The 15,854-nt window shown below is 43.3% G+C and overlaps 1 protein-coding gene across 1 annotated transcript in view; it reads left to right on the top strand.

Annotated features, from left to right (window-relative positions):
* Positions 1–3,783: 3,783 nt before the first annotated feature.
* SPTLC2 (serine palmitoyltransferase long chain base subunit 2) overlaps positions 3,784–15,854 on the top strand; it is a 104,288-nt gene continuing 92,217 nt past the window's right edge. Inside the window, exon 1 of the mRNA XM_032405692.1 lies at positions 3,784–4,036. Within this exon, the coding sequence (XP_032261583.1) occupies positions 3,908–4,036 (129 nt within the window). The 5' untranslated portion in view covers positions 3,784–3,907. The remainder of the gene's footprint in view (positions 4,037–15,854) is intronic.

The raw sequence follows: 15,854 nt of genomic DNA, 5'->3' as shown, positions 1-15,854 counted from the left end.
AGGCTGTCCTTTCTTCTCTGCAGCAATTCCTCCTTCTGTGTAACTGATTCCTCACCTCCAGCAGCTTGACCTTGTGCTTTGACCACCATGGATTGGGCGAGCATTAGACATCGTACCCTAAGCTGGGCCAATCAGATCTCTCCTTCCTGGGAATTTATAAATTTGACCTAGGGAATATGAAAGTAGTAGGTGGCTGAGAGCTAAACCTCACAAGTGGGTTGGTGCTAGGAGGATGGCCTATAATTTTCTGTTGCCAAGGTTTGGGATTTTTGAGTCCCGACACTTCCCTATCTTGAGGAGCATTGCAATAATTTTGCCTTTCTTGATAAAGTTCTCTTTTTTTTTTTTTTTAAAGATTTTATTTGTTTATTTGACAGAGAGAGACACAGTGAGAGAGGGAACACAAGCAGGGGGAGTCGGAGAGGGAGAAGCAGGCTTCCCACGGAGCAGGGAGCCCGATGCGGGGCTCGATCCCAGGACTCTGGGATCATGACCTGAGCTGAAGGCAGACGCTTAACGACTGAGCCACCCAGGTGCCCCTTGATAAAGTTTTCTAATATTGACCTATGTTAGCTGCAATCACAAGAATCTTTTTTTTAATTTTTTTAAAAGATTTTATTTATTTATTTGACAGAGAGAGACACAGCGAGAGAGGGAACACAAGCAGGGGGAGTGGGAGAGGGAGAAGCAGGCTTCCCGCTGAGCAGGGAGCCTGATGCGGGGCTCGATCCAGGACCCTGGGATCATGACCTGAGCCAAAGGCAGATGCTTAACTGACTGAGCCACCCAGGTGCCCCCAATCACAAGAATCTTAACACAGTCGCCATATGATAGAAGGCTCCTTGGAAAACAAACTGAGGGTTGCTGGAGTGGGGGGTGGGGTGGGAGGGATGGGGTGACTGGGTGATGGACACTGGGGAGGGTATGTGTTCTGGTAAGCGCTGTGAATTGTGCAAGACTGTTGAATCTCAGATCTGTACCTCTGAAACAAATAATGCAATATATGTTAAGAAAGAAAAAAAGAAGAAGAAGAATGTAGCAGGAGGGGAAGAATGAAGGGGGGAAATCGGAGGGGGAGAAGAACCATGAGAGACAATGGACTCTGAAAAACAAACTGAGGGTTCTAGAGGGGAGGGGGTTGGGAGGATGGGTTAGCCTGGTGATGGGTATTGAGGAGGGCACGTTCTGCATGGAGCACTGGGTGTTATGCACAAACAATGAATCATGGAACACTACATCTAAAACTAATGATGTAATGTATGGGGATTAACATAACAATAAAAAAATTAAAAATAAATTAAAAAAATAAATAAATAAATAAATAAAAAGAAGGCTCCTTGGAGGCAGGGCCAGATTTTCATTCATTTGTCCATGTGTTATTCATCAGACATTTATTGAGTATTTACTATGTGCTAGGTGCTAGGAACCCAAAGGTGAACTAGACAATCCCCTGACCTCAAGGAGCTTGTTCTCTGTCTAGTTGGGGGTATAAGTGTATTCATTCCTTCATTCCTTCATTCATTTGACAAATAATTCATTTCCTCAACAAATGATTGACAGCACGTATTAACTATTATGTGACAGGCTCTGGTACTAAATGGTTTTCTTTTTTCATTCTCACAACTCTTTGATGTATGTTTCATTTTACAGACGAAGTAACTGAGTCACAGGGAAGGAAGTCAAGCAGCTTTGCCAAAGTCACAAGGCTTTTAAGTGCTAGAGCTGAGTCTCCAATCCTGTGTGGCCATGGAGCTCTTGCTCTGAACCACTCTGTAATCTCACTCTCAAAAAAAAAAAAAATCCCAAAGTAATGTGACACATGCTTGCTAACACAGGTGTGTATAAAGTTTACAGTGAAGAAAGAGACTAATTTTGTGAGGCGGTTGGAATTCAAGAAAGGTTTTACAGTTGAAATGGTTTGAGCAATCTTGAAGGAAGACTTGTAACCCCGGTGCCTAGCCCAGAACTTTGCGTGTGAACTCAGTAAAATGGTGATGAGGTGGCTTATGCATCTGGAAGGAGCTGTTGTCCTGTTTGCACAGAGCCTGGGGTGTTACCCACTGCCTTCTGCGGCATCCCTTTTGTGATTTAGCAATGGTGTGCAAGGGTATCAGATCATTTGTGTATTATATCATTGATGCTCACAAAAACCCTGTGAGGTAAGTAGTACAGGTATTAATTTTGTAAGATGGGTGAGGAAACCAAGGCTGATGTTGCATGACTCATCCAAGACCACACATGGTGAGTAAGTGGCAGAACAAGACAAGGACCTGTGTCCTGCCCTCCAGAGAGAGGGACTGGCTAACAGGATTCCTCTAATCTAGTCACGGTCCTCACTCCTAGGCTCTAATTTAAGGCTTTGCGCTTTCCAGCCTCTGTACCTGAGCTTCTGAAGGTTCCCTCTCCTGGGAACACCCTCCCCTTACCTCTCATCCCCAGTTCTGCAAATACTGCTCATCCTTCAAGATTAAGCTCATCCTACATCTTCTTCCCAAGTCTTTTCCAAATTCCAAATTGGAAAGCTTCAATTAAATCCCTTAGCCCTGCTTCCAACCAGATTCTTGCCCTGAAAAAGTTTTTGTATGGAAAGTCTAGATTTGTCTCTGTAGTCCAGCCTTCCTCATCAGAACTCCAGCCTTCTGTAGGCCTTTTATTGCTGTTTGTGTTATACATGTACACCTTTTCTCTCACTAGAATGTAAGCACCACGTGCTGCAAGCCACATGTTTTTCTTTTAGCCTTATACTTCTATCACAAACTTATGTTCTTTAGGATCATAGTGTTTATTGACTCAAAGAAGATACCTGCTCTGTCCACCTGCTGTTAGATTGTTCAGCTCCTAAACCAGGAAAAACTGATAGTTGTCAATCCCTTTCCTAAAGAACTAAATTCTTTATGGGTAACCAAAAGTCTCTTGTTATGATGTAGATCCATTTCCTTTCTAACTCCTATGGGAAGATAGAACTCAAGGGGTGCAAAATAATATTTATTATGCTCCTACCATGGGCCAGGCATTATGATAGGTGCACAATGTTTATTAACGTATTTCTTGCAATGAGCCTATGAGACAGAAAGTATTAACTCTATTTTAGAGAATTTGGCTCCCGAAGTGGCTAAATACTCAAGGTTTAGCTTTCAGTTATTGGCAGAGTTGGAATGAGACCAGGTTTCCTGATTCTTAAGGAGGTATTCTTTAAAGGAAATTGTACAGAAAACCCTGATTAGGGGCACATGTGAAGGGCAAAGAGACATCCGAATTATTAAGAAATGTGTTAATGTACGCAGCATACTGAAGAATGGTGAGAGAATGCTGAAAATGCTATCCTATAGATACCCACATAGGAATTCGCTGATTAAATCAAGGAGCCCTGTCTCCGCCTGGGATTCACATCCCAGAACTTCCCCGGAGCCAAAGGCAGAGAGGGCGCCACCTGTCCAAGAGAACCCGGGAGCCTGCTCTGGACACTAGGGCTCAGCCCCTTCCTTTCCTCACTTTCTAATTGGCCTACTTCTTCCTGGGCCCCGCCTCCTCTGCGTGGACCAAGAAGCCGCCAAACCCTACCCAGGCCCCTCCTCGACACCAGCGAGCCGCCTTTGCTGTCGCCCGTGATTGGCCAGACAGCAGCATGGGGTCCGCCTCCTCCTCCTCCAGATTGGCCAGCAGTCCTCAGGCTCATGTCCCTCCTGTCCGACCCCGCCCCGTTTCCCCTTGGCCGCCGGGCCTTGGGCGAGCCACCGCCTCCGCGGGAGTGGGCCCCGCCCCTTGTGACGGCCAGGCCGGTAATTGGCGGCGGCGTGCAGCCATTTCCGGTTTCGGGGAGGTGGGTGGCGTGCGGAGCGGGACTGGAGCCGCCGCCGCCTGGGCTGCCGCCTACAGAACCTGCCTTGCGCCTGGTGCTGTCGGGACGATGCGGCCGGGGCCCGGAGGCTGCTGCTGCCGTCGCCCGGTGCGGGCGAACGGCTGCGTGGCGAACGGGGAAGTGCGGAACGGGTACGTGAGGAGCAGCGCTGCTGTCGCCGCAGCCGCCGCCGGCCAGGTATGGTGGGACCGGGCGGCCGGGCTGAGGCGGAGGTGGCGGGCCGGGACCCCGCGAGCTGAGCCCGTGCGGAGCCGGCAGAGGGGCGGCCGGGCGGGGCGAGGTCGCAGTGACCGTCCGCGGGGGCGGGCGCGGGGCACGGCTCAGGTGTGCTGGCGGCGGTGTCCTGGCGCTGACCGGGCCTGCCCCAAGCGGGAGGCTCAAGGGCGGCGTAGGGACTCCCTCGTGTCTCCGCGTCTGAGGTCTTCCTTCTTTCCTTCGGAGGTTTGGGCTCTGGCTCAGAAAGTCCGAGTACCTTCCTCCCCCTGATCTGGCCAGAAATATGGGCTGGTCCCCCGGGGAAGCAGGGAGTGACCCCGCGGACCCCGGGAGGATCCACTCGAGGGCTGTTGGTTCTTTCTCTCGAGGCTCCCTCCTCATGTCCTCGAGGTGGTTGCTTCCTCTTAGAGTCCTGAAACCCTCCAAGGAAAACAGTCCTCGGGGTCCTCAGGAGGCAAAGAAAGTTAGGAGGTGGTACCAGGCGGAAACACACCCAAGTCTCTTCCTACCACGTACCTACCCCTTCTGCAAACAGGGCACTGGACCACACAACTGGCAGTGAACCTGGGCTGGTGCCTCACTAGCGTTATGCTCTTACCCTGTGGTGAGACCCCATCCCGGGCTCCAGGTTGAGTTAGGTGGGCCCTGTGAGCAAGAGTGCTATCGCACAAGGGGCTTGTTGAACCCAGGTGGTGACTTGTGATGAGTCTTCATACGAGTTAACCAAGGCTGAATCACCAACCAAGTCCAGGGAGTTCTGAAATATTTTGAAAAAGTTTTGAATTGAAGACAGTAATTAGTAACAGCCTTCCAATTCTCTGGATTGACAGATTCTCCTGAAATGTATTTTTAAAGACGGGCTGGTTAAAAAGATTGAAAGATCAGTATTGCTGGAAGAGTGTTGTGAAATTTGCAATTGACTTTCATGCTTATAAATCCCGTTTAGATATTAAGGAAAACGTTTTCTTGCCCCAAAGTCATCTGTTCCCAATAGCAGTAGTGTGACTATTGTGATTTAATTTGGCTTTGATATAGATACCTAGCAGCCTCCTCCCCCAGTCAGTAGATGGGATAGATAGGCCTGTTAGTGTTTGGTGTGAAACAGAAAATAAAGCATTCCTCCGAGTCATGTTGACATAGCAAGGCTATGAGAGTTGGGAAAACACATAAAAGAGCCTTGACCTTCCCTGAAGGTGGAAGGCACCATAATGCACATATTCCAAAGATTTATCTTCATTTTTGGCTGTGTAAGGGTTTTTTTAGCAACATAAATGGTTAATAAGACAAAATTGCGGTGGTAGAGAATGTAACAGAGAAACCTGATTGGTGGGAGTTAGAAAATACATTGCAGATGGAGTGGATTATGATCTTTTAAGAGGGAAAAGGAAGTCAAGAGAAAGGTGTTCAGAGGCGTTTTGTGTTTAGGTGCTCTTTTCACTTAACATAGGAGTTATGTTCTGATTTAATAATAAATTTCTCCCATAATCTCTAATAATCTAGCATTTGTAGGTATGATATTTTTTCAGAGGTTGCCAACCAATAGTAAAATGAAGACATACCAAGTTGCTAAAGTGAAATTTAAAAATCTGTATGACTCTAACATCTGGCTTTTTCTAGTATATTTTAGTGAAAAATTCCACTCAAGGCACTATGGTGGCATCTGGAAGACTGGTCTACTGGAATGCCTGAAAAAAGTAGTTAGGGCTCCAGTATCCCTTCTAGAAAACTCTTTGTCACAAGTGTTTTTAAAACAAAGACTTTAGGGATATAGCTTTGTACATGAATATGAGCAATATTATCTATTAGTTTTTTTTTTTTTTTTTTTTTCTTAAGCAAAAGAGAGGCTTTTGGTAACTTCATGGGAGCAAGAGTTTCTTTAAAATAATTTAAATTGTTTTTGTTTCAATTAAAGTGATAGTGCACCAACCCCTATTTATTTCCCCCTACTTTCTGGGGGAAATGTTGCCAATTATGCCATAAAAATACACATAAGATGTTAAGTGTGCAGGTGTGTGTCATCTTTTAACTAAAATACAAATTTAGAGTTTTTAAACCCGGGATATACATTCATTTCCTCACATATCCCAGCATTTGTCTTTTAATGAACAGGAGAGAAGTTAGAAACTTCTAGGATTCTTTTACACTCTCAAGAGTTTCAGTGTTTGAAGGGATGAATATATGTGCTTGCCCTTTGTTAGATTTGGGTTTAGAGTTTGAGTAAATTGATCCTGTGGTAGAAAGGGCATATAAAACAAACGTTTCTGTTTGTTTTTGTTTTCTGATTTTTTTCTCCAATTTTTTTCTTATTGTGGTAAAACACACATAACATAAAATTTACCATCTTATCCATTTGTAAGCCTAAAATTAAGTGCCATTAAATGCATTCCTCATGTTGTGCAACCATCACCACCATCCACTGCCATAACTTTTTTCATCTTGTAGAACTGAAACTCTGTACCCATTAAACAGTAACTCCCCATTCTCTCCTCCCAGTCCTTGGCAACCACCATTCTGCTTTCTTTTTCTATGAATTTGACTGCTGTAAGTACCTCAGATAAATGAAATCATACTATATTTTTCTTTTTGTGTCTGGCTTATTTCATGTAGCATAATATCCTCATGGTTCATCCATGTAGCAGTGTGTATCAGAATTTCCTTCCCCCCCCCCTTTTTTTTTTAAGATTTTATTTATTAGAGAGAGAGAATGAGCGAGCATGAGCAGGGGGCAGGGACAGAGGGAGAGGGAGAAGCAGACTCCTGCTGAGCAGGGAGCCCAGTGTGGGATTCAATCCCACGACCCTGGGATCATGACCTGAAGGCAGACGCTTAACCGACTGAGCCACCCAAGTGCCCCCAAATTTCCTTCCTTTTTAAGGCTGAATAATATTCCATTGCAACATACCACATTTTGCTTAGCTATTTATTTGTCAGTGGACACTTGGGTTGCTTTCAGGGTTTAGGTATTGTGAATAATGCTGCTTTGAACATGGGTGTACAAATATCTCTTCAAGACCCTGCTTTCAGTTTTCTTGGATATATACCCAGAAGTGGAATTGCTGGATCACATGATAATTCTATTTTTAATTTTTTGAGGAAATGCCACACTGTTTTCCACAGCAGCTACACCATTTTACATTCCCATCAACAGTGCAGAAGGCTTCCTATTTCTCCACATCCTCACCAACAATTGTTATTTTCTGTTTGTTTGGGTTTTTTTTGCATAGTAGCTGTGAGATAATAGGGGAAAAGTATGCATATATGTTTCTGCTTCTAGTTCCTGGCACAGAACTCCTAAAACTTGTGTAATTTCCTAAGTGATAGGAATACTAGGAGCATCTTTTGTTCTAATATTTAGTCTTTGACCCTTATTCCTGACAGACAGTTCCTAAATCCCTTGGAATTTCCCTGGTGATAGCTGTGTCTTTTGTTCTAATGAGCTTACTCTGGGTGGGCTCCTGGATGGGGGCTGCTCTCCAGAAAGACCAAGCCATGATTAGAAGCTTGGAATTTTCAGCCCCTCCCCACATTCTCCAGAGAGGAGGTTAAGGGGCTGGAAATGAAGTTAATGATTGCTCATGCCGATGTGGTGAAGCTTCCATAAAAATCCCCAAAGTACCAGGTTGAGAGAGCTTCCGGGTTGCTGAACACGTGGAGATGCTAGGAGAGTGGCGTGCCCCTTCCCACACACCTTCCCCTCTGTGCACCTCTTCCACCTGGATGTTCATCTGTATCCTTTATCATATCTTTTTATAATAAACTCGGAAACAGTAGGTAAACAGTTTTCCTGAGTTCCGTGAGCCATTATAGCAAATTATCAACCAGAGGAGGAAGTGGTGGGAACCTGATTTATAGCTTATGGGTTAGAAGCACAGGGGACAACCTGGAGTTGCGACAGGCATCTGAGGCGGGGGTGGGGCAGGGAGCAGACTCCTGGGACCAAGTCCTTCACTTGAGGGATCTGACACTCTCAGGTGTCAGAAGTGCTGTGAGGGTGGGTAGCTCTGTGAGAGTGGAGGAGAAGCATCGCAGGAGTATTGGGTTTTGTTTTTACGGCAGCCATGGGTAGACATTACTATTTTTTAAGGATGACAGTAGACACAGAGCTGTCACAAGGAAGAGGAGCAATAAAGCAGTAATTTTTCCTCCCTTGCCATTCAGAGAGGAGAGGGGAGGAGGGTCAGCCTTTATTTGAGGTAAAGGGCGGCAGTTAGCACTAGGGAAACTGAAAGAGTTAGAATTGGAAGCTTTGGCAAAATTAGAGCTGGAAGAAACCTTTAGGGGTTTACGTAATTCAGTCCCTTTATCTTTTTGTAGGACTTTATTAAAACTAATCTTGATAGATAATTCTATCCTATTTTTAAAGACCTCTAGAGGATTTGCAGGAAATTTTTTCAGCAGCATGTTGCAGCGTTCAGTGATTTTAATTACAAGAGTCTTTTACTGTGGATTTAACGTTTGATTAAATAAGTGCCATATTTTGGTTGCACCTGAAATACAATACTGTCTGTTTTTACTTTTAGAGCTCCTTGTTTACAGCACTTTTTTTTAGATCTTCCATTTCTTTATAGAACTTTTGAGATTTAGACATGCATTTTACCTTCCTTAATTAGTTAACAAGTATTGAAGGAAAGAAACTATCTGCCTTTGAGACTGTTTTGAGCCTAACATTCTTCCCTTTAGAAGTAGTTTTAATGAGATATTAGAAGGATGACAGCCTTCTAGCTGCCAAAATAGGTAAGATTCTAAGGAGGACTTGGGGCACAAGTCAAGTTCTTTAGGACAAGCAAAGTTGAAAGAACAAAGAGCTTAGTACTGCTACTTAGAAGGAGGCAAATGAATAATGAAGGGTGGTTTACTAAATAGCTACTAGCTTTTGTTTCCACTGACAGGAAACAGTAACTGAAAAGTTAGTTATGAGACGAGAATGGGAGGAGTATCTAGAATGGCCTGGATACCTGTTCAAGTTTTGAAGACCTGATGAGACATCCGAAGACCTCAAGGCTTTGCAAAAATAATACTGTAACTACAGCTGTGGGACTAGATTTTTGTTTTGAATGCTTTTTGTCTTGAGAACATTTCAAATCTTACGGGGCTGGATCTGAAAGATTCCAGAGTCATTTGAGGTACTCAGGAATTCTTTTTTTTCTTTTTTTTTTTTAAGATTTTATTTATTTATTTGACAGAGAGAGAGCAGGAGAGCACAAGCAGTGGGAGCGGCAGAGGGAGAGGGAGAAGCAGACCCCCTGCTCAGCAGGGAGCCCGAAGCGGGGCTTGATCCCAGGACCCTGGGATCATGACCGGAGCCGAAGGCAGTCGCTTAACCAACTGAGCCACCCAGGCGCCCCTCAGGAATTCTTTTTAATAAAAATTCTTGGTAAATGAGACAAGTATTTAATATATAAACCTCTGTGTTCTTAAGATCATCTTTTAAAACTTGCATATTCAGAGAAAGCAGACTTGCCCACTTTTTAGGGTTGGCGTAGGTGCCCTAGAAACTTCATAGTGCTCTGGGCAAGATAGTTAATTGGTTGAGATTCAATTAGATTCAATTTTTGAAAGAAAGAAGTAGTGTTTATTGGCAGAATGGGCAATTGAGAGGGATGGGTAGAGACTGCGTTTGCATTCTGAGTGGGTGTGCCTTACTTGATTAAATACATGGTTTGTGGCCTCAAAAGTCAGTTGCCTTCTGAATAGCTTCTAATATAATTTGTAGTTTGTGACTGATTAAGCAAGTAAGTCCTTGCTCTTCACACATTTAATGTCAGAAAATTTATCTTAACTTTTGTTGCCTTTAAGGCTACCTTTAAGACCCATTATAAAGGTTAAGGTTGCTATTTTTCCATTTGTTTTAAAATACTTTGCTTCTGATTATAGAAATAATACATGTGTACTATAGTACCCTAAATGATTGTGATAACCCCTGGTGTTGGGGGTTAATTTTTTTAATGTGGTCTGTTTTACCAGTCTCCTGCTTTCTGATAATTTCTAAGTATAGTGAAATATGCAGTTGTACTGAGACTATGGGTATGATCCAGCCTTACTCCAAATAACACATATTGAGGTTGGGGAAAGTATTCAACAATTTTTGTAATCTGGGAAGTTTAGAAACTATTGTGTAGATAAAGTACTGACGTCTCACATGTGAAGGTTTTGACTTATTCTAAATAAGCCTGTTGATGCCCTTTCAGCAAACATCTGAGATTTTACTGCAGTAATCCCCTTTATCTGCAGGGCATATGTTCCAAGACCACCAGTGGATGCCTGAACCCACTGTATATAGTGGATAGTACCAAACCCTGTGTATACTATTTTTTTTCTATGCATACATACCCATGATAAAGGTTAATTTATAAATTAGGCACAGTAAGAGAGTAACAACAATAACTAATAATAAAATAGAAAATTATAACAACATGCTGTAATAAAAGTCATGTGAATGTGGTCTCTCTCAAAATATCTTGTTGTACTATACTTAACCCTTCTTGTGATGATGTGAGATGGTAATATGCCTACATGGTGAGATGAAGTGAGGGGAATGATGTAGGCACTGTAACACAGCATTAAGCCTACTGTTTAGCTTTTGATGATTATGTCAGAAGGAGGATCATCAGCTTTCAGATTGTGGTTGACCGTGGGTAACTGAACACGTGGACATTGGGAGGGACTACCATATTTGCACTGTGCCTAGTATGTAATAGGAACTCAGGAAATCTCAGTTGAAGGAATGGATGGGTGATCGTTGAAGCCGTGCAAGTTGGTGAAGCAGATAGAAGATGGCATTAAGCAAGAAGAGGAAGCACGAAGGATGTAATATTGGGGAATCATAATGTTACTGGAAGACACACACACTGCTGAGGAAGGTTGATTGTTGTTGTTTTTTTTTAAGATTTTGTTTATTTTTTTGAGAGAGAATGAGAGAGAGAGAGAGCACATGAGAGGGGGGAGGGTCAGCAGGAGAAGCCTACTCCCTGTGAGCAGGGAGCCTGATGTGGGACTCCATCCCGGGACTCCAGGATTATGACCTGAGCCAAAGGCAGCCGCTTAACCGACTGAGCCACCCAGGCGCCCCAGGAAGGTTGACTGTGAGAGAACAGAAGCATTAGGAAGTGGTATGAGAAAGCCCTAGGAAAGGAAAGCTATTTGAATTAGAGAGGGGTAAGCAACATCTTGGTGGCGGGAAACCAAAGATGTAATTATAATAGGTACCCTTTACTGTGACCAGGACCTCCCCCAGCTTCTTCACCCATCTGATCTTCACAAGGGCCTTGCAGGGCAAATATTATCACCAGGTTCTAAATAAGACAATTCCAGACCATTTAAATAACTGTCCCAGTTAGTTAGTTGGTAGAGCCTGGTTTATCTTACTCTATTAAGCCACTGAATTTGGCAGTTCAAAAATTACTGGTAACATTTGAGGAGTTTAAATTAGATATGCCACAAGCTATTCCACACTGAACATATATTTCCAGAAGTGTCCTCTTTGTTCCACAAGCAACTTTGGAAAAGTAGGGAGTCCACATTTTTTCTTGCAATCAGGATAAATTCCCTACTTTTTGTCGATAAGTATCTCCTATGGAATGGACTGAAGAGTGCTTCCAAAGCTCGCTGGAAAACAAACATTGACATTACGATCTTCCTGTTTGAAAACTCAAAAATGGAGACGCCCACATATATATGCCCTGGCACTTGTTCAGTTCAGTGGCATCCCGTGCACTCGGGCAGCGAGGTTCTGGCCCGGAGTTACCATTCTCCCTTGCCACCCACACCTCCTCTGTAGCGCTTCCCGATCTCCAGATAAGCTTCGTGGCGTAACAGTCGGCTGCACCGTCAGGAGATCTGAGCATGAGTGCCGCTCTGCCAGATTCTGCTCCTTGATCGGAGCTCTCTTCCACCTCTGACTTGTTCTGGGCCTGTGAGCCCACGCCCTCCCCGCTGGTTCTGGAGTGTACACCACCTGAGGGACAACCTGGTTCGCATCAATTTCCCCTCTCTGCGGATAATCTCTGATACATGGGGGTAGGCCCCTGGTGGTCACTTCTGTGCAGTATGACTGTATTCCTGGGTCCTAACTGACTGACACCTAGGCCAAAATGAACCTAACAACCCTCTCTCATGGAGATTTATGATTTCAACAGGTTAAGAGCTTGAAGGGCACTAGACCTCCAACATCCTGGAGAAAAGCTCCGTGAACTCCTGCTGCTGAGGTCCCAAGTGCTGTGCTATTTCCTGCCTGACTTCTCTGAGTTATTCATCAGTTCTACCTTACTCCCTCCTTTTATTTATTTTTTGCATGCCTATCATCCTTGCAATAAATCACCTTTTTGTTTAGATAGAGTCAGTTTCTGTTGCTATCAACTGAAAAAAATGTATTTATTTTTTATTTTTTGTTTAAAGATTTTATTTATTTATTTGAGAGAGACAGAGTGAGTACAAGCTGGGGGGGGTGCAGAGAGGGAGGGAGAGAGACAAGCGGACTCCCTGCTGAGCTCGGAGCGGAGAGTGTAGGGCTCCATCCCAGGACCCTGAGATCATGACCTGAGCTGAAGTCAGCCGCTTAACCAACTGAGCCACCCAGGTGCCCCTTAACTGAAAGAAATCTAACAGATACATATTCCATATTCCATGTTAAAATCTCTTAGAACTTCTTTTGTACACTTATCAACTGGGTATTTATATGTTAACAGAGCCTACAGACTTTTAGAGTTTCAGTAAAATTTTTAAATATGTCTCTCAACTGTCAATTTTGTGCACTTGGAATATTGTTCACTCTTTATCTAGGATAAGGGATACCTGGTTCAAAATTATAAGGTATTGAAGCACATGAGATTCTCATTGCCTGCTATAACTAAACTGTTTCCAGGTTCTCATTAATACACATGAAGATAGACCAAAAAAGGAAAACAAAAAAATCTGAACTAGTATTTTTAAAAAGGGCAACAGGAGACCACAGATCAAAATTCAGACAATATTTGTCTGCTAACTTTGCCTAACTGCGGAGAACGTGCTCATAACCAGTAAACAAGACTCTTTCATGGTTGAAAAATCATAAACTAAAGGGGATGTAATAGATTATTTAATACAAGAGTTTAAGAAAATTGACTATTTAGGAAAAAACCCTCTGATGAGCGCTTCTCCTCACACCATACTATGCCAGAGAGGGCAAACTGGCTCCCTGTGGATATTCTCCCTATCTCCCCTTTAGTAATAGAACCCCTCAGTTTTAGCTGGGTCCATGGCCACCTAGCTACAGTCTACATTTCCCAGTCTCTCCAGCAGCTAGGTAGCCATGTGATGAAATTCTGTCCAAAGAGGAAACGGGGACAGGTACCAGGCCTTTAAAACAGCAATTGCTCTCCTTCCACTTTTCTTTCTCTCTGCCAGTGGCTTGGAATGGAGATGTGGTTGAGACTGAGATGCAAGTACAACATCCTAAAAGATTACAGAACAACAAAGAAGATAGCTCATAATCTACCTACCGAGTGCTACCAGTCTACCTTCAGACTTTATGGAGAGAAATAATTTCTATACTGTTTGAACACCTTTATTTTTATGTCATATTTACAACAACAAAAACAAAAAAATTAAAACAAAAACGCTTCTAGGTTAAAATTCATAGGTAGAGGCAAGCCATCAATTTCACAGAACAACTAGATAAAACAACATAGATTACTTAAGACAAGAAGTAGTTTTAAAGACAATGAAGAACTATCTTCCATGCAAAGCAAAAAGGGCAAGATACACTAAAATTCCAGAGAAGGAAGAACCTTTCCTTAGTGAGCTGAAATTGCTAGTCATTTTCTCTCCTGGTGGTATTTGCAGAATGTGAGCATGAATGATCATAACTGGGCTTGCCATAGGCAGAAGAACTCTGCCAAGAGAAAGAAAAACCAGCGGAGCTTATGACAGCTCTATAGGATGATGTGACAGACTAAATTCTAGCACAGCCCCAACTGCATGGCCAGTTTTCTGCACAGGACACTTACCAAGTGCTAGAAAAGCTGGAGAGCTGGACTAGAAAGGTGACTTGAAATCAACCACAATCTTAAAATGCTTAGGAGATAAAGTCATACTAGAGGGAGGGGCTTGCAACAAACACACAATGGATCCTATCCTTAGACAATGCTTCCCCAGAGTGGACTGAATCTACCCAAAGCTTTAGCCCAGCTCCACCCAGCTCCATTCCTGATTAGATGGCAGGTGCTCAGCCCCACACGGTACCTAAGAGCGCAAAAGATGAAAAGAACATGGACTTGCATCTCTGCAGGTCCGTTATGTCCAGCAATCAATCAAAAATGTCTGCTTTCCCAGGGGGCAGGGTGGGAATGTGGGCATGACTGAAGGAGAGAGAAGGCAGAGGACACAGCAGTCTACACATTCCCTCTCACCGCTGCAGTACTGCCAGCCCTGGGAAATCCCTTAGGGCTTGACCCCTCCCTCCCTTTAATTTCACGTGCCCAGAAATGGACATTCCTCCTGTTTAATTTTTTAACATTTCAAAACTGCACAAATAACTTTCAGACATCAAAGCCACTTCTAGGAACCCAGAGCTCCCTTTCTACCAAGGAGCTCAAAATTAGCATAATCATCTCATTCTTTTCAACAAATATTTCCTCTCTATATGTCAAGGACTGTACTCTGTACTGGAAAATATAAAGAGGAGATAATCCGGGGTGCCTCGCTGGCTAAGTCAGTGGAGTGTATGACTCTTGATCTCGAGGTTGTGAGTTCGAGCCCCACATTGGGTGTAGAGATTACTGAAAAATAAAATCTTTTTTTAAAAAAAAAGGAGATTAAAAAAATAGGAGATAATCCTAGTATTCAAGAATTCTTCAGGTTTTTTTTTTTCCAAAAAAGGATACAAAGATCAGCATGGTTTTTGAGATTAAAAAAAAGAATAAGGAAACTATTTTAAAGAATACTGTCAAAGGGATTTATATTTAAATATGCAGGATAAAAAATACATAAAAAGTGAGAAACATTTCTTTCACAAGTGATTCCCACTCTTCCTCTTCACATAACTAAGTGACAACATCAAAGAAAGGAGATTAAGCAAAGTGTCCAGTCATAAAACTAAATTCAAAGTTGGGATTAGAATCCAAGTCTTTACATTTTCCATTTATTGCCATTTCTTAGTCATATTTCCGAGATTTTCTATGAATCGTTTTCCTTTAATGATTTCAGAAATACTACAGCTTAGTCTGATTGTTTTAAAATCATCAGTGGCTTGGGTGCCTGGATGGCTCAGATGGTTAAGTGTCTGCCTTCGGCTCAGGTCATGATCTCAGGGTCCTGGGATCGAGTTCCGCATCGGGCTCCTTGCTTAGCAGGGAGCCTACTTCTCCCTCTGCCTGCCACTCCCCCTGCTTGTATTCTCCCTCTCTCTCTGGCAAATAGATAAATAAAATCTTTAAAAAAAAAAAAACTCAGTGGCTTAATATTAGAATTTCACTTTAAACTCACCCCTTGTGCTCCTTTTTGCTCTTCATATGGAATTAGCTAATTTTGCTGTTCATATTACTAGCTATACTTGGATTGAGATAAGTAGTTATATGAGCTTCCTCTGTTAAAAAAATGTCTGGGACGCCTGGGTGGCTCAGTCGGTTAAGCGGCTGCCTTTGGCTCAGGTCATCATCCCAGGGTCCTGGGGTCGAGTCCCGCATCAGGCTCCTTGCTCAGTGGGGAACCTGCTTCTCCCTCTGCGTGCCACTCCCCCTGCTTGCCACTCCCCCTGCTTGTGTTCTCTCTCTGACAAATAAATAAATAAAATCTTAAAAAAAAA

This window comes from Phoca vitulina, unplaced genomic scaffold (assembly GCF_004348235.1).
Source record: "Phoca vitulina isolate PV1807 unplaced genomic scaffold, GSC_HSeal_1.0 scaffold7, whole genome shotgun sequence".
Taxonomy (NCBI): domain Eukaryota; kingdom Metazoa; phylum Chordata; class Mammalia; order Carnivora; family Phocidae; genus Phoca; species Phoca vitulina.
The sequence above is the reverse complement of the archived record's forward strand: the minus strand, read 5'-3'. Positions and strand labels throughout refer to the sequence as shown.